The sequence below is a fragment of the Penicillium concentricum genome, assembly GCF_028827145.1.
Source record: "Penicillium concentricum strain IBT 3081 chromosome Unknown utg000002l_segment0_segment0, whole genome shotgun sequence".
Classification (NCBI taxonomy): Eukaryota; Fungi; Ascomycota; class Eurotiomycetes; order Eurotiales; family Aspergillaceae; genus Penicillium; species Penicillium concentricum.
In genome coordinates this window covers 6,157,712-6,181,823 of record NW_026622755.1, presented here as the reverse complement: position 1 = coordinate 6,181,823, position 24,112 = coordinate 6,157,712, and the positions used below count along the sequence as shown (strand labels likewise).

The 24,112-nt window shown below is 49.7% G+C and overlaps 8 protein-coding genes across 8 annotated transcripts; 4 read left to right on the top strand and 4 right to left on the bottom strand.

Annotated features, from left to right (window-relative positions):
- Positions 1-433: 433 nt before the first annotated feature.
- Positions 434-4,456, top strand: N7517_006042 (putative translation regulator (Cya5); the record flags this gene model as incomplete). Its single annotated transcript, XM_056723772.1, has 1 exon — positions 434-4,456. One exon carries the CDS (start codon positions 434-436, stop codon positions 4,454-4,456), a length of 4,023 nt encoding a protein of 1,340 aa, XP_056580022.1.
- A 921-nt stretch (positions 4,457-5,377) lies between these two features.
- On the bottom strand, positions 5,378-6,585 carry N7517_006041 (uncharacterized protein; the record flags this gene model as incomplete). Its single annotated transcript, XM_056723771.1, has 4 exons — positions 5,378-5,512; positions 5,564-6,284; positions 6,333-6,514; positions 6,574-6,585. The coding sequence occupies 4 exons, from the start codon at positions 6,583-6,585 to the stop codon at positions 5,378-5,380; spliced, it is 1,050 nt and encodes a 349-aa protein (XP_056580021.1).
- A 3,093-nt stretch (positions 6,586-9,678) lies between these two features.
- N7517_006040 (MCM DNA helicase complex subunit MCM3) lies at positions 9,679-13,234 on the top strand (the record flags this gene model as incomplete). Its single annotated transcript, XM_056723770.1, has 8 exons — positions 9,679-9,830; positions 10,119-10,327; positions 10,386-10,404; positions 10,461-10,512; positions 10,565-10,611; positions 10,666-10,771; positions 10,828-11,091; positions 11,150-13,234. 8 exons carry the CDS (start codon positions 9,679-9,681, stop codon positions 13,232-13,234), a joined length of 2,934 nt encoding a protein of 977 aa, XP_056580020.1.
- A 593-nt stretch (positions 13,235-13,827) lies between these two features.
- Positions 13,828-15,201, bottom strand: N7517_006039 (Spo7-like protein; the record flags this gene model as incomplete). Its single annotated transcript, XM_056723769.1, has 1 exon — positions 13,828-15,201. One exon carries the CDS (start codon positions 15,199-15,201, stop codon positions 13,828-13,830), a length of 1,374 nt encoding a protein of 457 aa, XP_056580019.1.
- A 349-nt stretch (positions 15,202-15,550) lies between these two features.
- On the top strand, positions 15,551-17,467 carry N7517_006038 (putative alpha/beta hydrolase; the record flags this gene model as incomplete). The annotated part of the gene is made up of 2 exons (XM_056723768.1): positions 15,551-15,898; positions 15,959-17,467. 2 exons carry the CDS (start codon positions 15,551-15,553, stop codon positions 17,465-17,467), a joined length of 1,857 nt encoding a protein of 618 aa, XP_056580018.1.
- Positions 17,468-17,790: 323 nt separating this feature from the next.
- On the bottom strand, positions 17,791-19,125 carry N7517_006037 (uncharacterized protein; the record flags this gene model as incomplete). Its single annotated transcript, XM_056723767.1, has 1 exon — positions 17,791-19,125. One exon carries the CDS (start codon positions 19,123-19,125, stop codon positions 17,791-17,793), a length of 1,335 nt encoding a protein of 444 aa, XP_056580017.1.
- Positions 19,126-19,355: 230 nt separating this feature from the next.
- On the top strand, positions 19,356-20,531 carry N7517_006036 (TatD family hydrolase; the record flags this gene model as incomplete). The annotated part of the gene is made up of 1 exon (XM_056723766.1): positions 19,356-20,531. The coding sequence occupies one exon, from the start codon at positions 19,356-19,358 to the stop codon at positions 20,529-20,531; it is 1,176 nt and encodes a 391-aa protein (XP_056580016.1).
- A 440-nt stretch (positions 20,532-20,971) lies between these two features.
- Positions 20,972-23,429, bottom strand: N7517_006035 (Transcription factor; the record flags this gene model as incomplete). Its single annotated transcript, XM_056723765.1, has 3 exons — positions 20,972-22,067; positions 22,123-23,236; positions 23,363-23,429. The coding sequence occupies 3 exons, from the start codon at positions 23,427-23,429 to the stop codon at positions 20,972-20,974; spliced, it is 2,277 nt and encodes a 758-aa protein (XP_056580015.1).
- Between the last annotated feature and the right edge of the window lie 683 nt (positions 23,430-24,112).

Genomic DNA, 24,112 nt, shown 5'->3' with positions numbered 1-24,112 from the left:
AGTTTTCTTTCTTGCTCCTTTATTTGGGGTCTACGTGATGAGAAAGGGACACGGTTGAAGTGGTGGTGGGTTCAGTAAAGGCGGTGAAACCCCGGCAATTTCATGCACATCGGAATCTTTTACGTTGTTTTCTCCAAGCTCATGGGACCTCGGATTTACCATTGCCTTTTTGTTTGAATCAAGGTGCCTGGACTTGATTGGCAATTCACATTGGGGACTTGTGTGTGTGAGCAATATTGTGTTCCACAAGCCGACAAGTCCAGTTTTCCTTCCTTGGTATGAATGGCACCACCCAAGGACAACTTGCTCAATTGCTTGTCATACTCGAAGGTTCTGACACAAGAATTATCTAGACAGATCTTTTGAACCGAATACAACACATGTCAAGAAAGAATAAGGGCATCTTACGACTTCAAATTACGATTTGGGGGTGATGCTCGAACGTGCAACAGGATCTCTCGAGAACGCGGGACGACGTTTCCTTCGAGATTCCAATGGCATGATCCAAAACCCACGCTGTCTGTCTGGTCATTTTTGGAAGCACAATGGCGCTAGAGCAGATGCTCCTCAGTGGTTTATCGCGCTTTTGCAGGCGTCAGGTCAACGATCGTCCCCCGTTCTTAGCACCGAACACGAAAGCAGAGAGTCAAGCGATGAGATAACGCCATTGTTCGAATTCTTATACCCTCGGCAGGCTCAAGCTCTGGGAGCTTCGCGTCTGTCTCGCTCCCAAAACAGGACTGGATTTCAGAGGAGATCACACTTGGGCTTTTCAAGATCTTATGTTTCCATTTCAAGTCTTCGCCAAGCTGCATCAACGGCTTTATCCACCCACGAAGGTGTATCCAAGCTGGCCCAGAAGCCTCAACATCTGGAATCTCCCGATAAGGACGGGAAAGCGAGCGCGTCCCTCCAGGCTTTCCTTCAGAAGAATGGCAGCGAATTTGATAAAGCTTGGGTGCTGTACGTCGCCGCTGGATCCCCGTCGAAAGTCCATCCTGCACTCTGTGCTTATATCAGTAAATCGTCCAAAGAAAAGGAACGAAAACGAGCATGGACACTATTCAACGAAATTCCGCCTGAAGATCGCACCGAAATAGACTTCAAGAACATTATAAGATCACAGCTTCTTTCCTTACCCGCTCAAAAGCCTTTTCATTTGGAAAAAATATGCCAGCAAGCCATTTCCATGCCATTTGCCCAAAATATCATCTCGATATGCTTGATGCACATGGTGGAAAACAGACAGTGGGTCAAAATTGCCTCACTCTGGAGGTCCCTATTGGATATCCCTGAAAACGAGCGACCGTTATTGTCCTCTTTACTGGATCGAATTGATCATCATCACTTTCCTGGGAATTCCCTTTCCAGGCATCTCCTTGCTTTTAAGATGACCTTCTCGGACGATTTCAAGAGGGTTACTGCTGCAAAGTTGGATGCAAGGAGGGACTTTCTTCGTCGTCTGGTTGAGCGATTTGTCAAGTCTGAACACTTGGTCAAACTCACACCCATCCCAACTATGCTTCCACTGTTGCAAGGATACCATTCTTTGGGTCTTGTGGAAAATAAACACTATCTCAGTGTGGCGAGTGTGTTCCTATTTTCAAAACAACGGTCGGAATTCGTCAAGTGCCTTCTTGTTTATCGCCAATTGCGTTTGGATTCACCGGATGCAAAGGTAGACGCGAGGATGATTCGCGCTATCACTCAACGCTTGTTGGAATTCGGGATGACTGACAGCATGCCGTACTTCTTGGACGAAGAGGCGCGCTTTGATGAAGATAAAAGACCATGCATCACCTCATACAATGACGCAATGGGTGCTTTTTCCAGGATTGGGGATGTACAAACTGTCCGACGCCTGTTTGATAGGTTCCTGGCAGATCATGGCCACCCGAAGAGCGCAAGATCGGTGACTCCCCTTCTTGCCGTTCACGCGCGGCTAGGTGATGTGGGCGAGACACGGCGGCAATTCGATCGAATTCCTACTGAGTTTGGTATTCCGGTAAACACCATTTGCTGGAATATACTGCTCCTGGCGTATGCTACCGCTGGGGATTTATCAGGTGCCATGTCTACCTTCTCGGAAATGCGAGAAAACCGTGTACCTCCCGACTCGTACACATTTGGCACACTGATGGGGATTTTTGCCAAGCGAGGCGACGTCGAAGCTATCCGTCAATTGCTCAAAGAGGCCCAGACGAGTGGAGTACAAATCACGAGGCCAATGATTGATGCGGCTGTTCAGGCGTATTGCAAAAATGGGAAATTGGGTTATGCCCAGGAGCTTGTCGAAAGCAGCTGGGATATAGCGGTGGGAGGGTCTCCCTTGCGAATGTGGAATTTTCTTCTAATGCGATATGCATTCAGGGTATCCAAGTTTTCCTTCCGGCGCGTCCTTGACCGCATGGGACAGCTAGGGTTGAAACCGGACGACATGACTTATGCGGCTGTTATGCTTGCTTATGTGTATGCCATGCAAGTTGATCGTGCGCGAACTACTCTCAAAAAGATGTACAATGCTGGTTTTGAACCCACCGAGTACCATTATTCCATTCTCTTGCTTGGATATGTGAAGCAACGGAACCGCGATATGGTGCACATAATCTCCCGCGAAATGCAAGCACGCTTCGGTCGAGTCGGAATGGAGGGGAGCCTGTTAAACCTGAGAATGCAGATTCTGAGAGACGTGGAGAACGCAAAAGATCTTCAAACTCCCGTTGAAGATATCGTCTTGGAAAACGCAGAAAAGACACTTTCTGAATCAATCGCAAATTTCAATGCCAATCCATCGCCAGTCCGCACTCGATTATCCAACACTTTATTATCTACCCCGTCAGAGGGATTGGCAGTGAACGAGTCAACGTCAGAGGGATTTGTTGTTGAGTCTTTCACTGCCACGCACTATCAACGGCTGGTCGAGGCATACGGCATCCAAGGTGCCCCCGAAAAGGCACTCCAAACTTTCGCTCATTACATGCAAGTCAGACGAACTGCAGGATCATCGGACGGCGATGAATTAGACTCCTTACCGATTGGCTTCATCAAAGCCATCATGAATGCCTACCTAGAAACCCACAAGTACGAGAAAGTGGAAGAGTGCTGGAACAGCATTATGGCAGGTATAAGCAAACACGCCGGTACCTCTGACCTTGAGAATTTCCTTTCTGAACGGTCGCCAATGTCCACCCCGCCTGCGCCAGTCGAGTCCCCTCTCCCCTCAATGCTTGCGATACCCACCACCCAAACAGAGAAGCCAAAAATAATTCATGCCCAACGGTTCATTCTGGACTATCCACTTTCGCTTTACATGCAGTCGTTGGCGCGCCGAGGCATGTTCGAGAGAATACATCAAGTTGTGGCCGAAGTTCAGGCAACAGGCTTTGCATTGACTGGTATCAACTGGTCAACTTATGTTAAGATGCTTGCGACATCTGATAATTATCTCGACAATGTGGAGGCATTTCGACTGTTCGAAGAGAAGTTCATTGCACATTTCCCTGGTTGGTCGTGGTTTCTCAAGGGATACGGCGTGAGACCCATGAATGCCCCCGTGACACTCCTCCATCTCGAAGGTCGCTCGGGTGCTACCAAGCCCCGCAGGATGATGGGAAAATTGGCCCGAAAGCATTGGCGTAAAATCGAGCCCGATTATATGCACCCCAATTACCCCACCATGGTGCAACTAGCCAGCGCACTGCAACGGCTCCGGCAAAAAAGTATTATCGAGGGGAATGAGGAGCTGGCGAATCTCTACGAAATGGCACCAAAGACGGTTGATGCCCTTGCCGCGATGCCATACGTGCCTGACAAATATCAGGGTACAATCCTTCGCGGCAAAGCGGTAGAAGCCGATATCTCCCCACGCCCGGCCCTTCTGCTCTCCACGCACTCTGGTGCTCTTGGCCCTGTTCTTGGCCCCCACAGACCAAAAGAACGCAGCTTTGATGACGCGAGTCAGGAGCCTCTCAGGTTGGAGGAAAAACAAAACCTCGAGCCTTTCGGCAACGAGTCGAGTCTGACTGGCTTGGTCTCCAGTGAACAACTAGGAGACTTGGGCTCTTTGGTGGAGATCCTTCCTCGCGCAGACCGAATTGACCTGGAAACCACGTTTCACGATCATTACACTGTGACAACAGAGTGGAAGGAAAAAGCCGAGCATTACAAAAAGGTTATCGCTGATGAGCTTGAAGGAGGAAATATCCCGCGCGCCGACGCTTACAAGCGACGTTTGCGCAAATTACAAGATATCGGCATCAAGAGGCCAACTCCCGAGCGGAAACTGTTCGACAAGGATAATCGGAAGTACACGTCGGATACTCCAATCCAGTCTCTCTTCAAGCCCATTTCTGGGCTCCATGTGAAAGCTGGCCGGACAGGAAAAGAACGAGACCATGTGCGAAACAGATACAAGGGACCCTGGACGCACAAGGAAGAACCGAGCAACGACTCTTGAGCAGCATGCTCCATGTACAGTGATTGTGTAATTTTAGCTTGTACTTATATATCCTGTTTTTTTTTTTTTTTTTTTTCATTTGATTATGTACAATACATCATTTTCCCCAGCTTACATTGAACTTCCCCGGTTATATATACATAGAAAGCTCATTTGTACGGTTCAGGGTTTTCTTTCATATTTTAAGCTATAAAATCAGGGAAGAGACATCGTAGTATTCATTTCAAATGTAGCATTGAGAATAGAGATGAATTTTGTCTTGTAAACGGCCCTGTGAATTAGATACTGTATCGGGTTAGTTTTGCCTTGGTTTAGCGCCCCAATACGCTGTCACCCAGAAGCGTAGGGTTATCTGCGATGATGAGAATCTATATATGAGTGGTACGCGAATTCTGGCGTTGCCTGGGAAGAACGGATGGAACAAATGTGAACATTCCTAGAAATTTGCAACACCATCTTCTCAACATAATATTCAAGTCACAATATAGTCATCTACAAAGACACTACCCCAGGTCGCTTGTGAGCCGCGTATAGTGAGACCCCTGCTAGATGTGTTTTAACTCACGTTGAACTGCTGTTGATTGGGCATACCCCAGGTACTTTTGAAATATGTTGGGGCCATTGATAAAGATGGCTTGGTCTCAGATAATTATTCCTTCCAGAAATCCGTGGAAACCCTGGTTCCTCCCACTTTACAGCTTTCTTTTTTATTCTTGTTTATATACTCTAACTACTCGCCAAATAAAAGCGGTATAGACAGCCAAGGAGAGATAAAGGGTTATAGTGACGAACCACTTCTGAAAGGTCTTCTTTGCATACGTGGGGAGTCGGGGACTTATTGGTTTTCGTTCACTACTATATATTCAATTCATGTCACCTTCCTATCCAGTCCTAGCTCATGCTACACATTCTGAGCTCCCATCAACACTGATGCCCCGGTATACATGGAGTGATGGGATACTCGTATCCAAAGTCATCTATGAAAAAGAGTCCGAGCCCAGGATGTTCCGGGTCTTCTCCCTGGAAGCAATTCCGCATGGCCCAAATAATTTGACACTGCAAGTCACTGTTAGTAGCACAAAAAGAAAGTGAAGTGTCTTTTCTTACCTGTTCATCGCATTCAGCCATATCAAGAAGAACCTCACCCCCAACGTCATAGGCAGAAGGGGCAATGTTACAGAAGGGCAGGTTGAAGCCAGAAAACTTCGCCATATTCTTTTCATCTTGATTCATGTGTTCAATGACTCTGGCAGTATTCCATTCATAGTATGAACGACCACCGTTCAGCAAGCTCGCATACTCGGATGCCGTGGAAACAATTTCGATGCTTAGTCTGTACTCCTGAAGCTTGTCAATGCCTTTGAGATCCTGGAGATTTTCCGTCGCAGCCTGGTCCCAGGGGGTCCTGAAATAGGTATTATCCCAGCCGAGTAGAATGTAGGCGTTCCCTTCACTGTCGCACCACTTGTTTCCATACATGACCTTCTCATGATCACAGACAAGTTTGCTTAAGGTAGGAAGCTCGTGGCTAATTTTGACGACCCTCGCGCCTTCTTCTTTCCACAGAAGGGCGACCGCGGCGCTGAATAGGGAGACGTAGATACCGTCTGGGAGGACATCCGAGATTCTGGGCTCGGCGAAATCACCATCCAGAAGGACGTTTGGGAGGGATTTAGGATCATAGATGTAATTGATGCCATTATCACGGTCATTAGATGGGATACTTGTTAGAAGCCATTGGGTATATGTCTCAATGCTCTTTTGCATCCCCTCCGAGGCCTTAGCGATATACGTAGTGATATCGGTAAAGTCGTTGAATTTGGGTTCCCTATATGAGAGAATGAGACATATTAGTATGACCTAGGATAGAACATACTCGGTTCGATTGAGCTCCACGTACAACTCAACCGGCTTACTATTACTAGTAACAGAGAGAAGGCCAGCTCCGATGGTCGCAAGACCTGAAGCAAAGCCTCCAGCTACGGCGGCGGGCGGAAAAATTGAAGCAAGACTTCCTAAGAAACCGGCAGCCAGGGCAGGACCGGCATTGACGAGAGGCTGGGGATTCAGTTAGTGAGATAGGTGTGACTCTGAAAGTGAGATGGACATTCACTCACGATGTTCTCCATATTTGTGGCAAAAGTATTAACCAAATCAGCAGCCCGAGCGTCAGCTATACCAGCTGTGTGGTCCACTGCAGTCAATAAAGAATCCATCCAATTGTTCAAGTTAGCGATTGACCACATCACAAAATACAGCGCAGGTCGGATGGGATGCTCTGGGTCGAGACATTGATCCTTATCGAGGTTTGCTTCACAGTGGCTCATTGGGGAACAATAAAAGCCATAAATGCTACTCTGGCCATCCGATTCCCAAGACTGAATTGTCTTTTGGATATCCTGGGTGTAGATTCCTTCCACAGATGCCCTAGAATATTTGTCAGATACAAAGCCCTAGTATTCCTCGCCCAGATTGAGGAGAGAAGAACCGTACGTAACGGAGAACCATTCGCCAAATCCACCTTTCTTCCAGTTTTCCTGGGATTTGGTTCCGATGCCTGAGCACGTCTCCTCCCATGAGAACGCCTCTGGCACGGTCTGTGGCAGTGCGCTCACTGTTGCCGCTTGATACACACAACCATTAGCTATAAGTCTCACGGCATAGCATAAAAAGTGAAGAACAAACCAAATATGCCTAACAGTCCCGAAATAAAACGCATGATGGAGGTTGAATCGGAGCAGTAATTGATAGTGTATGCTTTCTCGACACAAAATGCCGATTTTCACTAGGTTTAAAACCGATATAGCCACTACTTTTCTAAATATTTCAAGGTAATAGTGCCAATTTATAGATATCATTATGAATCGGTTTTTGGCCTCTATCAATTTTCTCCTCTCCACCGTATTACGGGATCGACAGGATCGGCCTGAACCGGATGGAGTCCAAGAAGAGCTGGGCAAGATCTGAGAGCTAGATGACAAAATGCGTTTTCCTCTTTTGGAAATGCCGTTCGATATCTACCCTCTCAGCCCTCGCTCGTATAAGATTACATAGGTTCCCGTCCCAAGGTGCCAAGGATTCCGGTGATACCAGTGCTAAGTGCGCCTCAGCTTGATTTAATTCCTACCACAATTATGCTAGTGCTTCATGTAAGACACATCATAAAGTAACACAAGGAAGATATTTGATCATCACTACTCCGTAGTAAGTAGTTAGTACCATTAGGTTTGCTATCAATAGCTCTGTGAGGCTTTATAGCCTTAAAATCAGGGTTTGATAGAGTTCTACAATAGTCCAACTTGGTAGAACGTCGTACGAGATTTTATGGAAACTTACTGTAGTTCATGCTGATCTATTGAAGATGCATGGTTAAACCTAAGGCAGAGGATATAATTCCCAATGCAGACCAGTGCATTTGAGGTCAAAGAGAGAGAGATAGCAGGTAAAACTGATTTCGAATATCACTGTAGTAACTTTGGCTATCAATACCACATTGCCACAAACCGTGCAGGAATGAGGGGAATGATTCTGGCTTCACTAACTCGTTTCTCCCTACGGCTATTGATGAAGTTGCGACTATATAGACCGACATCTAGCGTAGGAACATCGACATCTTGCCGTTTGGTTGGTGGAAACAATGCATTGCTCAATGCTGGGATTCAACCACCTCTACAGGGATCTACTCGCGTCAAGATTTCTGCCCGTATTCTAGACTGATTAGGCAATTTCCCCTCATTGGATTTGATCTCGTCCAGAAGTCGAAGATCCACCTGATGTACTTTGAATTTGTACATCCGCACGGTACTGCCCGTAAAATGCATGATTGCAGTGGAAACTTGACCTGGGACGCATCAATCACTGGAGGGGGCGCGAACTAGGCATCGATATAGATTAGTCCGCAAAGTTCTTTGGGGGCCTCTACAACGCAACTTTGCCAAGAGTATTCCGCCCATGTACTCTGATGTCAGGGGATTTTAGCCCATGACGGAGTAAGCGGGAGGGCAAGCCACTGGAGTCCACGGGTTTTGGTGGCTGTTTATCAATTGAGAAGGTTAAACGAGTGTAGACTGCCCCAAACCAAAAAACCGCAAAATCGAATTGGGGCGGGTTTTGGGGGCGAGTTCCAGAAACCACCATGGTTTATGGGGCCCATGACATTCATAAGAATCATAACTTATGCGATTTCCTGTATCATTTGGTATTCTCCTTTTACATCAGTGGATTAAATCTCCTTCATCTCAAATCTGAAAATACAATTGATTATACAGCTAATAATACTCATATAGATCATCACACCTTATACGTTTCCCAGCTCTTATAGAAGCGCGTAGCTGAGTACTTCCCGTCTCATTCGGAGGTAGCCACTCTCGAGAGGTTTGCAATATCGGGGACTAAGCCTAATTAGTTAGGCTTCGCGCTCTTAAACGTAATTTACCAAGCTGGACAAACCCCCGAGCTGGTACCCTTTATATAGACCTTGACAATGCCCGCCAAGAAATGCCCATTTCTTGGCGTCAAATCCAAGTGATGAGCATAAATCGGCCTAAATAGGCAATTCCTACATTTTATATTTCATAACTGTGCGCAATGGGCTATGATTCCGATCAAGAGCGTGCCTAGGAACTATGCTATGGATCCTGGGGCCGGATATGATCCCAGAAACGTAGGGGTCTCGCGAGATGAACATCGGGATCTGCAATGGTAGAGTCAAAAGATGTAGCGTGAGGATACACTCCCCAAATCACGCGCATTTCTTAATACCCAGGCACACCCCCCAAGTTTGCTGCAAATATTATTTCACCCTGTCCACCCAGAAAGATGTCCTAAAAAGATGCCCAGGACAATGCCCGTGCTCTGTCCACTTTTCTGCCATATTCCCCAGGCCTCAAATCCGAGCTCTCCATGTTCTTGGATGTAAATCTACCTGTAGTATCCATTGATTATTGCGTGTACATTGGACCGGCGTAGGCAAATCACATACTGGGTTGAACATCCATCACCATATACAAGTCGAAGATTTACGCAGATGTACGTGTGGTCAGGATTGTTGGACAGGTCGGAGTACATACTGCGAATCCATCGTATTGAACATGGGATATTCAAGAGAGCTACGGAGATTTTATTGTTGGATAGAGATCAAAGTGGATATTGAAAATTTTTCATTGGAGATAAATGGTATCAAATGGACAACCCACACACAGCGCCCCATACCATCAACCAGAATGGAAGAGGACCTTTCAGACCTCCTCGACACCCACCAGGACCGACCGACCGAAGTCAGACGCCGAGACCAGGTCAAGATCATCACCACTCCCTGGACCGAAACACAGACACTGCGGACAGCACGCGTGACAGTCGAGGCGGGAGTAAAAAGGTTTCACTTTAGGGCATCGAGGACATGTAGTCATCAGCAAGGGTGGAGATTCTGTGGCTCTTTTAAAGAGTTTAGAAAGGGGACGTCTACTCTAAAGTGATTCTTTGAACTGTTGGAGAAGAAAAGTCAGTGGAAAAGTTCAAAACCAAGTCCAGTGTGAAAACCCAGAAGGTTTCCAACTGTTAGGGGGAGGAGAACGCACGTAGAGTCGCTTGAAGAAGAAGAAAAGGATCGGGGGGATGGCTGCTTATATAGCCCAGGAAAAATTTATCCGCTGACTCAGCACAGCACGTGGTATCCGTGGGACGCGCCTTCCTCGCGTGAACTTCCAAAGTTGCACGCGTTCCACTTTAGCAAATCGGGAAATTCCAATCAGACCCCCTCGACTCCCTCCTTCCCACCACACTATATTGCATCACATATCATGGACGGTTTACAACTACGCGATGAGGCCGCGCAGGATCGCGTGCGTGCCGCAACTGAATTTCTTGATCCAAGTAAGTTCACTAGGTGATGTGTTGTGGTTCTTTGAGCTAATAAAGTTCTTTTTTTCAGATGATGCACGGGCACGCAGGTTCGTAGACATCGAATATCAATATACTATAATATACATCTAACGGACTGGGACAGTTATCGAGCGGATATTGTGGTTATGCTGAACAAGGGTGCGCGACGATTAGCAGTGCGTGGATCGAAATTCCCTGCCAGGAGGTGGTGCTGATAATTTTGGACAGGTTAGCATCGATGAAATCAGAGCACACAACCGGGAGCTTGCCGATGGGTAAGTTACACCTCTATACCCAGTGTAAATGGGCTCATTGACTAATTAATGTAGGCTGCTCTCTTCGCCGTTCGATTATTCACAAGCCTTTGACGCAGCCTTGAAGGCGGTCGTCAAAACCCTACCCGGTCGACCACTTAAAGAAACTTCCGATGAAGCGGTGTGTATTAGGTCGTCGATGATTCATAGCAGACACATGTCTAACGATCTCAACAGAACTACTACTGCGCTTATGTTGGTGCATTTGGAGAATTCTCTTGCAACCCTCGCACATTGGGCTCGCAACAATTGAACCACATGGTCTCGCTCGAGGGTATTGTTACAAAATGCTCTCTGGTACGCCCCAAGGTCGTCCAGAGTGTTCATTACGTCGAGAGGAAGGATCGTTTTGTTGCCAGAAAGTATCGGGATCAAACTATGGGTGCCAGCGGTGCAACCAGTTTGAACGTGTACCCTCAAGAGGACGATGAAAAGAACCCGGTAGGTCTAAATCGGACAATCTTATTCAAGTACTTAAGACTAATGATGAAATTTCTAGCTTATCACTGAGTACGGTTACTCAACATATCTCGACCACCAGTCGATTTCTATCCAAGAAATGCCCGAACGTGCCCCGGCAGGACAATTGCCCCGAAGTGTCGATGTCATTTTGGACGACGACCTTGTCGACACCGCCAAGCCTGGTGACAGAATCCAGCTGGTGGGTATCTACCGTACCCTCGGTAACGGAGGCAGTGGCTCATCGACGTTCCGCACCGTGGTCATGGCGAACAACATTATCCAGTTGTCTTCGAAGAGCGGTGGAGGTATTGCAGAGGCCGTGCTTACGGATACCGACATTCGAAATATCAATCAGATTGCCAAGAAGAGAAACGTGTTTGACTTGTTGTCCAAGTCTCTGGCTCCCAGTATCCACGGACATGACTACATCAAGAAAGCCATTCTCCTGATGCTTCTTGGTGGAATGGAGAAGAACTTGGATAACGGAACCCATCTTCGTGGTGATATCAACATCCTTATGGTTGGTGATCCCTCGACTGCGAAGTCCCAGCTTCTTCGTTTCGTGTTGAATACCGCCCCACTCGCAATTGCTACCACCGGTCGAGGTTCGTCCGGTGTCGGTTTGACTGCTGCTGTTACATCCGACAAAGAAACCGGCGAACGCCGACTAGAGGCCGGTGCTATGGTCCTCGGTGATCGTGGTGTGGTGTGTATTGATGAATTCGACAAGATGAGTGATGTCGACCGTGTTGCCATTCACGAAGTTATGGAACAGCAGACGGTCACAATCGCAAAAGCCGGTATCCATACGAGCTTGAACGCTCGCTGCAGTGTCCTTGCAGCAGCCAACCCCGTTTATGGCCAATATGATCCCCACAAGGACCCGCATAAGAACATTGCCCTTCCCGATTCCTTGCTTTCTCGTTTTGATTTGCTATTTGTCGTGACCGATGATATTGAGGACGCCCATGACCGAATAATCTCAGAGCATGTTCTACGCATGCACCGTTACCGCCAGCCTGGCACCGAGGAGGGTGCACCCGTTCGGGAACAGCTGAATCAAACATTAGGCGTGGGAGGTGAAGACCGTCAAGATGCCAACGCGCCAAGTGAGGTTTTCGAGAAGTTCAATGTCATGCTCCACGGTGGTATGGTTGATGCTGCTAATGCTGGCCGCCGCCGTGGCAAGCATGTGGAAATCATTAGTATTCCCTTCATCAAGAAGTATATTCAATACGCTAAGAGGCGAATCATGCCCGTCTTGACCAAGGGTGCTGCCGACCACGTTATCGCCACATACTCTGCTCTGCGAAACGATGAAATCACCGGCAACAAGCGTCGCACATCCCCCATCACCCCTCGTACTCTCGAGACGCTGATCCGTTTGTCCACTGCACACGCCAAGGCTCGTCTGTCTAACCGAGTAGACGAGAAGGATGCTAAACATGCCGAGGCCATCCTGCGCTTCGCCATGTTCAAGGAAGTGGTCGAGGACGAGCGCCGGAAGAGACGTAAGGTGACCACCTTCGACGATTCCTCCGACGACGACAGCGATGCCGAACTCGACGACAACTCTGATGATGACACCACCACCCGCGGCACATCAACCGCCACACCCGGTAGACGCACTGGCACAGCACGCACCCGCGGTACCGGTACCACAACGCAGTCCAGTGTTCCAGTTCCGGATGAGGACGAAGATCCAGACAGCCTATACACAGCCAGCCCTCGCGCGCAACGCTTGCGTTCGAGCCAGACAGGCCGCACCCAAACCCAAACCGACTCTCAGATGTCAATGGCATCTTCGCAGCCAGCCTCGCAGCTCATCGAGTCTCAGACAGACTCGCAGTCCACTTCCCAAGACGTCCCGATCACCCCTGCCCGCATGACAGTCTTCCGGCAGACTCTGGGCCCGCTCATGGGCAAGACCGTGTTCAAAGACAGCGATACAAGCAATATTGATGACTTGATAAATGCTGTTAATCTTGCTATCCGGGAATCGTCCAAACTTGGCGCTTCGCACGTCTTCTCCCGTCCCGAGGCTATTCAGGCCTTGCGCGTCATGAACGATGATAATATCCTGATGTACCTCGAGGACGAAGAAGATGTGTACCGGGTTTAATCTATCTGGGTTATGTGGCACTGTCTATAGTTTTCTCCTCCACGTGGAAAATACCTAGAGGGGAGAATGCTGGATTTGCCTGTGTCCTGTTTTACGAGCATGCTTTCTTGTCACTGCATTGGGATTGATATCATCGCATGTTTTTTTTGTGTTTGGCGTATGGAGTGGGTTTGTGAGGAAATATTAGTGGACTCAATACGAGAAATATGAATGAATACTCGATTCTTGACTTAATCAAGACCTGCATAGTAGTCCTCTGCTTAGCTCACTTGTAATTGTAATGCCAGGCCACGTCTGATGAGCAGACGTTCGTTTATTTGACACTGTAAAGACAGCAGTAAAATGCGGATTTCCAAAGGAATCAGATGCAACAGCATACATAGGGGAGGCACTCATACTTATCTATAGAACCAACGACACCGCGCTCTAAGGGATATGCATACACAGCCAATGCAAGTTTCCAAAGACAGCGTTCTGAGCAACAAGTGTCTGTCAAAGTGTCTGGCAAACATGAGATACAGAAAAGAAAAACAGGGTATAGAGACATGAACAGCATAAGCTTGAACGACATTTCGTGCTAATGCAGTGCAGTATTACAATTCCGGAACAGAATTCGGTATAGACTCCTCTTTATCTTTCTCCATCATACCCATAGGCATCACAAAGTCGTCAGACGAGAACGACGGGGTCCGCACACCCTCTCTGATCTGCGCCTGCGTAAGAGGCGACAGACCCCGCCTCAGCGTCGAGCCCTTCCGTTTCCGCTGATGCGGACTCGCGTCCTGTCCGGAGGCGGTGCTTCCGCGGCGAGGCCGGCTAGAAGTGGAAGAACGGGACGGGGGACGGTCTTCGAGATTGATGTCGACCGGGGTGGTGCTGCGGGATGAGGTGCGGGAATGGGACTCGGAACGGGTGTTTCGGCGGGAGGAGGGGCCGCGCTCATGATTGATTTTCGTGATGGAGGGGTGGTGGCCGTGGCCTATGCGGTGTTTAAATTCTGGCTCGAGTGGGCGATGCAGGGTTCCTGCGACGAGGCGGCGGCGTTGCGAGGCACGCCAGCCTAGCCCCAGTCGGCCGAGCCAGCCTCCTTCTGCTTGGGCGAGGTGGTGTTCGCGCTCGCGCAGTTTGAGGCGTAGCTGGGCGCGGCGCTCGTTTTCTTTTTCCCAGAAGTCTGTGCGGTAATCGTCCCAGTTTTCGCGGAATTCGGGGGAGAAGGACTTGGGCAGCAGGAGGAGACGGATGTAGTCGCCTCCTGGGCTGAGGTCTTCTTCTACCAGGCCGGACTCGTTGTCACTGCCGTTGTAGTACTGTTGATAGTGCTGCCGACCACCACCAGCGCGTTTATCGGAGGGGCTCTGCTCCACAAAATGGTAGTTTCCATTAGGGGAGGGTAGGAATGGGGCAGAGAACGGGAACAGGAATGAGACATAAGACAGTAGCTCCTGCCAGAAGGGACCGCGGATGACGATGATTTTGGTGTTCATCACGCGTAGGCCACGATTGGATACAGCGAGCCAGCGCCGAGGCCATCTGATTCCTCGTTCCCATTGCCCCGTACCCCAGACAAGCAGCGCGGTAACCACCCCGCCGAGCAAGGCGACTTTCTCCGCCATCTCCACTACCCAGTAGACAGAGCCGCCGACTCCGCGGCCATCTTCACGCGGACGAAGGAAAAGGGCATACGAGAAATGAGTAAGCCAGGCGGCTAGTAGAAGTAGGAAGAATGTGTTCTGGCGGCGACGCTCGCGTAGGGCCAGATACTGGGCTCGCAGCGAGGTTTCGAGTATTAAGAGGTTGAGGTAGATCTGGGGTGGGGAGGAGGGCAGATTTGCCAGCGGATCTGGGGTCGATGGACGTTGTGGAGAGGAATCTGAAGGATGAGCTTGAGGGTTCAATGGCTCTGGGGTTGAGGCGCGAGCACCCGGTGTTGGGGCACCCTTGACCACCTGGTCTAAAGGTGAGGCCATGGTAGAAGAGAGTCCCAAGAGAATAGAACTATGAAAAGTTCAGCTAAAGTCAAATCAAAACTGGCCGATTCGGCCTAGGGCGAGTCATCGCATGTGAAGGAGGAGAGAGGAAGGCGGGAAGTTCAAAGGAAAGCCAAGTTGGATCGACATTAGCCCACTTGGCTTGACATCTTTTTTTCTCTACAATTCTGTTTTTGACTGTCCATTGCCCTTAGGGGATTTCAATCATATTTCTTCTTTTCACTCTTCTATCGGATATTACCTCTTCTGTCCGGATTTGCGCATATGCCAGCCCACCGGGGTTAAGCGGAGTGTCCGTTTTGTCTCCGGTTTCTCTTCTTACACGCTTATGAGCGCCACATTCAACTTTTGCCAGCAACCATTTGTCTTTACAACTTGTATGCGAACCGCAGGCACAGCTTCGCGACTTGCCTCTCCCTTTTCAGTCCCTAAATACCAGGCCAACCCTCGCTCAACCGTCCTTGCCACCCTCCCTCGGGAGCACCGACGACTATCCTCGATGGCGTCAGAATCACTTAACTCGTCCCAAGAGGATATGCATGGGCGTCGTCACAGCGCAGTTGGAAACAATACTGAGAGGATTCCGGGAACTCCATATGCAGCCCAGGCTGCTGCTGGCGCCGCAGCGGCGCGCGCATTTTTCCCGTTGGGATACCGTGAAGGCTTCAGTCAATGGGTAAGCTACAGCCGAGGAGCCCCCATTGCCGTATTTCCGCTGATGATTTGCTCTATATAGTGGGCTCGTCTACCTGCAGCTGCTGCCGAGCATAAAGTCCTCTCTTATCTGCCTTACTTGCATCACCAGCCCCCCACCCACCTTCAGACAGGAAACACGGCAGAGCTCCCCGATGGCACTACCCCAACAAGTCTCGAGAGTGCAGACCCTAACCAGCTGGGCGAAGTCACCACCAGCTCCCTTGATGATCCTTATGGCCCTCGCCGATGGCGCTCCAGCATGGTAGAACTGAGCGGGCAAGACCGCGCGCTCAATGAGTTCTCGGTGGAGAGGATCGGTGAGGAAGCAGACCAGCATTTGGTTATGCTTCACGGCTACGGCGCTGGACTTGGCTTCTTCTATAAAAATTTCGAACCACTCAGTCGGTTAAAGGGCTGGCAACTCCATGCCTTGGACATGCTAGGCATGGGCCGGAGTACTCGACCCTCATTCAAAATCAAGGCAAAGGAAAGAGAAGATGCCATCAGGGAGGCCGAGGCTTGGTTCGTAGATGCCTTGGAGGAATGGCGCATCAAACGCAAGATTGATCGCTTCACATTGCTTGGACACAGTCTCGGCGGGTACATGGCGGTTGCCTATGCGCTCAAATACCCCGGTCATCTGAACAAGCTTATCCTCGCGTCTCCAGTTGGCATCCCAGAGGACCCATATGCTGTCACTGCAGATGTGGCCGAGCCTCCAGCATCAACACTGGCCAACGAGCTTACTCAAGACCAGCAAGATATCACTTCATCTGCTGCCATTCCGGAGACAGTACCAAAGACAACCGACGGTAGCTTTATCACTGGGAGACAACCACCCCAGCCTGGTGCAGCCCCGCCCCCACGACGGAATATCCCTAAGTGGTTATCGTATCTGTGGGACGCCAATATCTCCCCCTTCAGTCTGGTGCGCTGGGCTGGTCCTTTAGGCCCACGTCTCGTGTCCGGATGGACTTCTCGTCGATTCTCTCACCTACCAGCCGAGGAAGCTAAGGCACTCCACGACTATTCATACTCGATCTTCAGTCTTCGCGGCAGCGGCGAGTACGCGCTAGCATACATTCTTGCCCCCGGTGCTTTCGCTCGCAGTCCTCTGATTCACCGTGTCCATGGCCTCGGGAGACAACTGATCCAAAGCACAAATGCCCTCCCCCATCCAGTCGCCGCCGCCACCACTCCGTCAACGTCCTCTGAGAGTACGCCCGCTCTCACAACCGCTCCTTCATCTGAATCTTCGACACCAGCTCGGCGCGAGAAGGGTCTTCCCGTGGTATTCATGTATGGCGACCACGACTGGATGGATGTCTCAGGTGGTCATGCTGCTGCTGCTAGACTGGCAGAAGAAAAGCGCAAAGTTCTAGAAAAGGCCACCCCAGAGGAGCAGCGTACCGACGAAGGTTCTTCTAAAGTGGTCGTTGTAAAGAAGGCAGGCCACCATTTGTATCTCGATGGCTGGGAGGAGTTCAACAGTATTGTGCTCAACGAGATGGAAGAGGTCAACCAGAGGGAGAGAAGTCGTCAGTCATGAAGTGGATCCTGGCGATAGCTTCTTTCCCTTTGTCGTGAAGAATGTTCTATCAATTTAGAGCTGGAGTGTGATGTTAGACCCTCGTCCCTCGTTTATTGTGGCTTTTTCTCTTTTTTTTGCCCCTGGTATCTGTGTGTCTCCGTATTTTCCGTGACTACAACTCTGTACGGTACATATTGACTAGATAGACTTGGACAGAATCCATGGCACTTGCCATGAATACTCCAGTCGGAGAAACAGCTTTAATGGCACTTTTTTTTTATCATTTATGCTCCTTGCGCCTCCCAACCCAAAAAGAAAAGAAGAAAGAGAACACCCTTCCTTCATCCAGCTCGATCCCCGACAGCCAGCCCCCTCGAATTCGGCCCAGAGATACTTTGTCTCCGATGCCTAGGGCTAGTGGGATAGTGCGCCATCAGGCGTGTTAGACCCACCGATGAAGCATCACGGTCTTCGGTCGATAGACCAATCCCGGGGGTATTATAACCACTAGCACTAGGGCTAACTCTTCCAGAGAGAATTTGGCTACCAGAGGACCCAGGCCGCCTCAAAGAAAAGTACCCACCCCCACCTCCGTTAGTAAAGGTCCCACCACTACCATTGCTCCCGAAGCTATAGCCCACCCCATCACCGGAGGTGGAGAGATAGGAGCTCGTGAATGGTGCACCGCTGGCAGGGAAAGCGCGTGGGAGAGCCAGTGACTGGGAATTTGAGTTCGAATCCTGTCGCCCATATGGCTGCGGCGTCATGAACGGAGCCGTGAGTCGTGCCGTTGACGGTAACATCGATTGGCCGTACTCTCTCGAATGAACAGATGTGTTATCAGGCCTGGTTGACAGCGCTAGGGAGAGACCCGTGCCCGTGTATCGGTCAGAGGTCGTTAGCGAGGAAGTCGTGAGCGAGCGGTGGTGGTGTCTTGACCCGTCCTTTCGCTTTTCGGGATAAATGCCCTGTGAGCTCGCTCCTTGCTGCGTTGGGCTATTTATGGTGCTTCCAGCGTGAACACTTGTGCATAGCGTGACAAGATGCGAGGGGAGCTCGAGACGGTTGTTTAGAGAAAGCCAGGCTCGCTCGTCTGCGTCGGTGTCTGCGTCTGGGTCGACGTAGCCGGTGCTATGTGTCGAAGAGGACGAGGTCGAGCTTGTGGCTTTTTCGTGTGGAGTATGTGAGCTGCGTGTTTTAGATGCCCCGTACGAGCGCCATCCGCCTACGCCTTCAAAGTCTCGCCTTTCGTCGCCGCTTATTGGCAGGCCGTAGACGGGGATGGATAGGTTGTGGGCCTCGATCATGCTCCGTGCATAAGAGTTCCTTTTGCGGCTTGGTGGGTCGTCCAGACTGGTACCAATGGCCCATGAAGTGAGAAAGTCATTTGTCTTTCGCGGATGTGTCGTCGTTTGGCTGGAGTTTCTTCTTGATCTACCAGCAGCTGGGGTTGTAGGTTCTGAGGCCGCGAATGTCAATAATGACGAGGTAGGTGAGGTTGGCACAGAGAAGAAATGCATGACCAATCCGTAGACTACCTCAACATAGACTACTATCAGTCTGACTACCAGTGCAAAAACCGCAGCTGAGATTGTAACCCATGCTGAGAGAATAAGTGGGATAGAGATGAGGGCCAGAATAGGCAGCGCGAGCAACGTTGATAGAGAGGACCACATTGAAGAGTCAATCTATATCCCCAAGAAGGGAGGAAAATACCAGGAATCCATAATCATAAGACTTTCGGCGTCTTAAAATGCAAGTCGCAGCAAAAACAACAAATTGCGGAGAAAGCATGTGATAGATGCCCCAGGCAGCACAAATGCCAATTACATCACTTCGGGAACTTCCTTATATCAAAAACCTTGAATCTAGCCCTGTCCTAATCTGATTTTCATATCCCCAAAACATGCCAGAGGATGAGCCCTTCCCTTGGGACATTGGCGTCTACGATGCCCACTGCCACCCCACCGACACATTGGCCTCAGTGGCCGACATTCCACAGATGAAAGCGACAACATTGACAATCATGGCCACTCGCGGGGAAGACCAAGATCTAGTACAACAAACAGCCGTATCACTCTCAGCCAAAACAAGCCAATCAACAACAGACCGCGTAGTCCCCTGCTTCGGCTGGCACCCGTGGTTCTCACACCAGATCCTGGACGACACTACACAACCAACAGCAGCACAAAACCCAGCCGAGCACAAGTCTGCCCACTACGCCACCGTCCTAACACCATCTCCAGCCGATGATCAGCCATTTATTGATTTACTTCCTGTTCCCAAGCCCCTCTCAGAACTAATATCTGAAACTCGGAACCGACTCCAACAGTTCCCGAATGCGCTAGTCGGCGAAGTCGGCTTGGACAGGTCATTCCGACTCCCGAGCCCATGGACTGGGACAGACATCGACAACAGAGATGGCCAGCTTACTCCCGGTTCCCGTGAGGGTCGGAGTCTCTCAAAGTACCGCGTCAAGCCGGAACACCAGCGCACCGTGCTAAAAGCGCAGCTGCAGCTAGCGGGAGAAATGAACCGTGCCGTCTCGCTGCACAGCGTTCAAGCTCACGGCGGGGTCTTTGATGTGCTTAAGGAGCTATGGGCAGGATATGAACGGGTTGTGCTATCGCGCCGGAAGAGGGACAAGCAGCGGGATGCAGAAGGTGCTGTATCTGACGATGAAGATGATGATGAGACGCCGGACGGATCTCAGTCCACTAGAATATCCGACCACAGTGGGAAATCGTATCTGCCATTTCCGCCTCGCATCTGCATGCACTCTTATACTGGTTCGGTTGAGCCCATTCGCCAATTCTTGCACCGGTCGAATCCGTCGGATGTTTATTTCTCCTTCTCGAAGCTTATCAATTTCTCCGGTATCGCCGAAAAGAAGGCTGGCGATGTTATCAAGACTTTGCCTGAGGACCGCATTCTTATTGAAAGTGATCTCCATGTTGCAGGTGCGCAGATGGATGAGATGCTGGAAGATGTGGCCCGACAGGTTTGTCAGCTACGTGGGTGGGAATTGCGGCACGGTGTCCAGGTGCTTGCGGATAATTGGCGGCGGTTTGTGTTTGGCTAGGTCTTGTGTTTCATTTCTCTATTCCTGCATGGGTGAGCCTCGGTTCGATTTCTGATTTCTTACAGTATCCTTAAGCCGTGCAATTAGCGTAGACGCATATATGGCGCGATTCGGAACACTCTCGTACGTACATCCATTGTTATTTCCTAGGTTGTTGATTCGAGATACAAAAAGACCCCAACTGATTCTATCTGATATCACTATTTGCAATTATATGACATGGTATATCTCTATCATTGTATGTGATCGTTTGTGACATGGTATCGTAGGCTGGGCCTGTAGGTGTCTGTGACCTGACATGGTCTCTAAAATGTATCGTGTATATATGCGTGCCCTGGCATGGCTCGTCTCGTCGTCAAAGAAGAAAAGGTATGTGGAGAGCAGGCGATGGAAAAGATGACAGCTCTATACAGTCATCAACCAGAGATAGCGAGTCAAAGCTAGCTATGTATCCATCCTCCATCGTGGATGAGATCTGCCATTGGGGCATCCTGCCAGTAGATCTGCCGCCATTCATCTTCAAGCTCAAGCAGACCTTCACTTCCCACGGGGGGAGGTAGGTCTATATCACCGAAGGAGAATAGCTGTCTCCAGTCCGGATAATCGCGGGCTGGCTCGATGGAATCCACTTGCATGCTGCTCGAGAAAGGATCATTCCTTTCCAAAGGGCCAACATTAAGCCGGAGAGGGGCAATCCAATGATTAAATTGGGGAGCATTGGGTTGTGGTGAGAGGGTTGTTTGGAGAGGGGTGGTGGATTCAGGGGTGGGCACACCAAAGGAGAGTGGTCCAGGGGTATGCATGGTAATTGATGGAACAGGAGAGGCAATGGGCATCTTGTGCGCATGATGATTGTCGCCGAACTGCTTCGGTCGTTCCGTGGTTGCCATCCGAAGATCCTCTTGCAGACGTTTGGAGTCCTCGAAGAGTCGCAGGATCGTGCCAGCGTGAACCCAGTACTGAGCTAACTCGCGCAGCGAGTAGGAGGCAGAATCGAAGCGGCGTAAGGCATTGATGGCAAGAACTGGATTGGAGAATCGGAGCTCCACTCGGACTTGGATCATGGCCGTAAAGAGGGTATGGACGCCAGTGTACCAAAGGAATTTCAAGCGCTCATGCATCCTGAGCTCCTCAAATATTGAGGCTATGACCCCGGCAGCTGCACTGCAAATTTCTGCGTCATGAGGGCCATAGTCATCGGAATAGGCCGAGGCTCTGGGATGAGGCCGATGCAGCAGAATGAGGAAGTTGTTGTAGGTCAAGTGGAGCATGGCGGACCAAGGGTCCATATCAGATGCGCGAAGCCGAAGATTATCAGGAAGTTTCAGAGACCATGTTGCCAGTGATCCGTCGGCTTCTTGAAGAACGGCCTTTCGCCGTTCTTCACTCGCCCGAAGTCCAAACCGGTCGCGAATGAGATATGAGATCATCGTACAAAGTTCGGTGAAATGCATCACGTATTCTGCTTGCACAAGAGGACCACAATTCTCAAAATCGGCGGGAGTCAAAGGAGACACGTCGGAATCGTCCAGGTTGCTAAATTGAAACTTGATTAGTATTTGCTGCAATTTGGCCGTTTGGAATGGCTTACATCGCTTGAGGTCGGCCATATGACAGGGAAATCAACACATCAAATTGGACCAGAATGAACCAAACTCTCCGCCACATCCGCCGATCGCGAGTCACGAAGCTACTAGATACGGGATTACGGTGCATTCCAAGCCCCGTGGCGATACGTGCAGCGGCCCCAACCCAAAAGTGAGCATCTGCAGCAACATCATCATCTGCGCTATCCGAGTGCCACGTCAAAAGAAGGGCCGCTTGGACAAGAATGTCGCGATTTCGTTCGATGCGATTGTCAAACAGATACTTGGTGCGGCGGAAGAAAATTTCTTTGAGAGCATCTCGCTCTACTTTTGTACGAGAAACATGCGCCCCAACCAGCAAAATTGCTTGAAGAAGTAAAACTGGTGGAGGATCTGCAGGATCCCGATTCCGGTATTGTGTCATGAATAAATCTTCGTCGATGATAGGGTACCCCGGATTGACATATGTGAAATAAGCTTGGACCAATTCATCTGCGAGAGCCGGTTCTGGAAGTGTTAGAGCATCCATAAGAAGCTGATCATGACCCGTCTTCATTTGACGCCTTGGAATTTCGTTGCTCGCAAAATGGTATACATCGTCATCTTGCTCTCGCTGTTGTCGAATCAAGAATGACATGTTCGAAAGTTCGTGCCCGACATAGAAGGCGCGCACGCCTCTTTGAATCTCTCTTCTGCCGGATTCCTCTTCATCTATCAATTTAACGAGATGTTGCTCCATCTCCGAGTGTGCCTCGTGGGCATGCGCCATGTCGGGGCCGTGGCGGCCAAATGTGTCCGATCCCGTGCCTTGCTGGAATCCATGTTGCGGAAGGCCCCCAGATATTGATGCAGCATGGCCGCTCTGGAATGCAGTTGGAAAACTTGGTGGTAGGGGTGTCCCCGCTGCAAGAGCAGGGTTTGAAGTGGGTTCAGAAGTGGGTAGAGGCCGAGATCGGATCGGTACGGGATCTAGGATTGAGCGTACTGCAAGACGCTTTTTCTTTTCGTGTATGCGACAGTCGGCCTTTCCGGAGGCGCGACAGTTAGTGCAGGGTGTCCCGACGGTACGGGCATCGCAGCGAACCTTGCGCCGGTGACAGTGGACACAAGCTGCGGAGCCTAAGAGTTTTTTGAGTCACCGGTCAGCGAGTCTGATCGCGAAAAAAGAACCGATAACCGGAAGAAGAGAAGAGACACCACGAATCGAGATGCATAACGATCCAGACAGGGGGCACAAGCGCTTACCTTGTTTGCGCTTGCTCACCCCATCCACCGGGAGCGGCGAGGGGGCGTTATCGTTGACGGAGGACATGGCAGGAGTACCATTGACATCATTCGTCCAAATCGGCCACGATTCTGCATTATTCGAGTCGCTAGCACCAGTCACTTCACGGCATGGCGAACTCCGAAACGATTGCCGAGGATAAATGCGACTAAACAAAATAAAGAAACAAAAAAGTCGGAAAGTTGAGGGAACTGCGGGATCGGGAGACTCACGTGGATGCGGAGAAGGCGATTATGTAAAAACATCCAAAATCGTATCACGAGGTCATATATCCCTCGAGAGTTGCATAGGATTTGATGTATCGTCTCGGTCAATGCAAGGATCTCTTCATCTTTTAGGATATCAAGAGCGCTCTAATTTCTCCCTGGGACGGTGTTAGCAATTCCCTATTTTAATTCTAAATTTGCTTCTCTAGGCTTATATTTCGGCTATCTATATTTATCACTATTTATACTTATATCATATAAATATATCTAAGTGTAACTCTACATTTATATTACGTCAGTATGGCCGAGTGGTTAAGGCGCAGCACTCGAATATAAACATCCGATATGCTGTTCATTCGTGAGCCTAGGTTCGAGTCCTAGTGCTGACGTATCTTCTTTTTTAACTTTACTTTTTTTTTTTTAAAGCATTATAATATTTTATTCTTAGGTGTAGTAGGTAGGTAGTAGGTAGGGTAGGTAGATGTTATCCGTATAACTAAAACT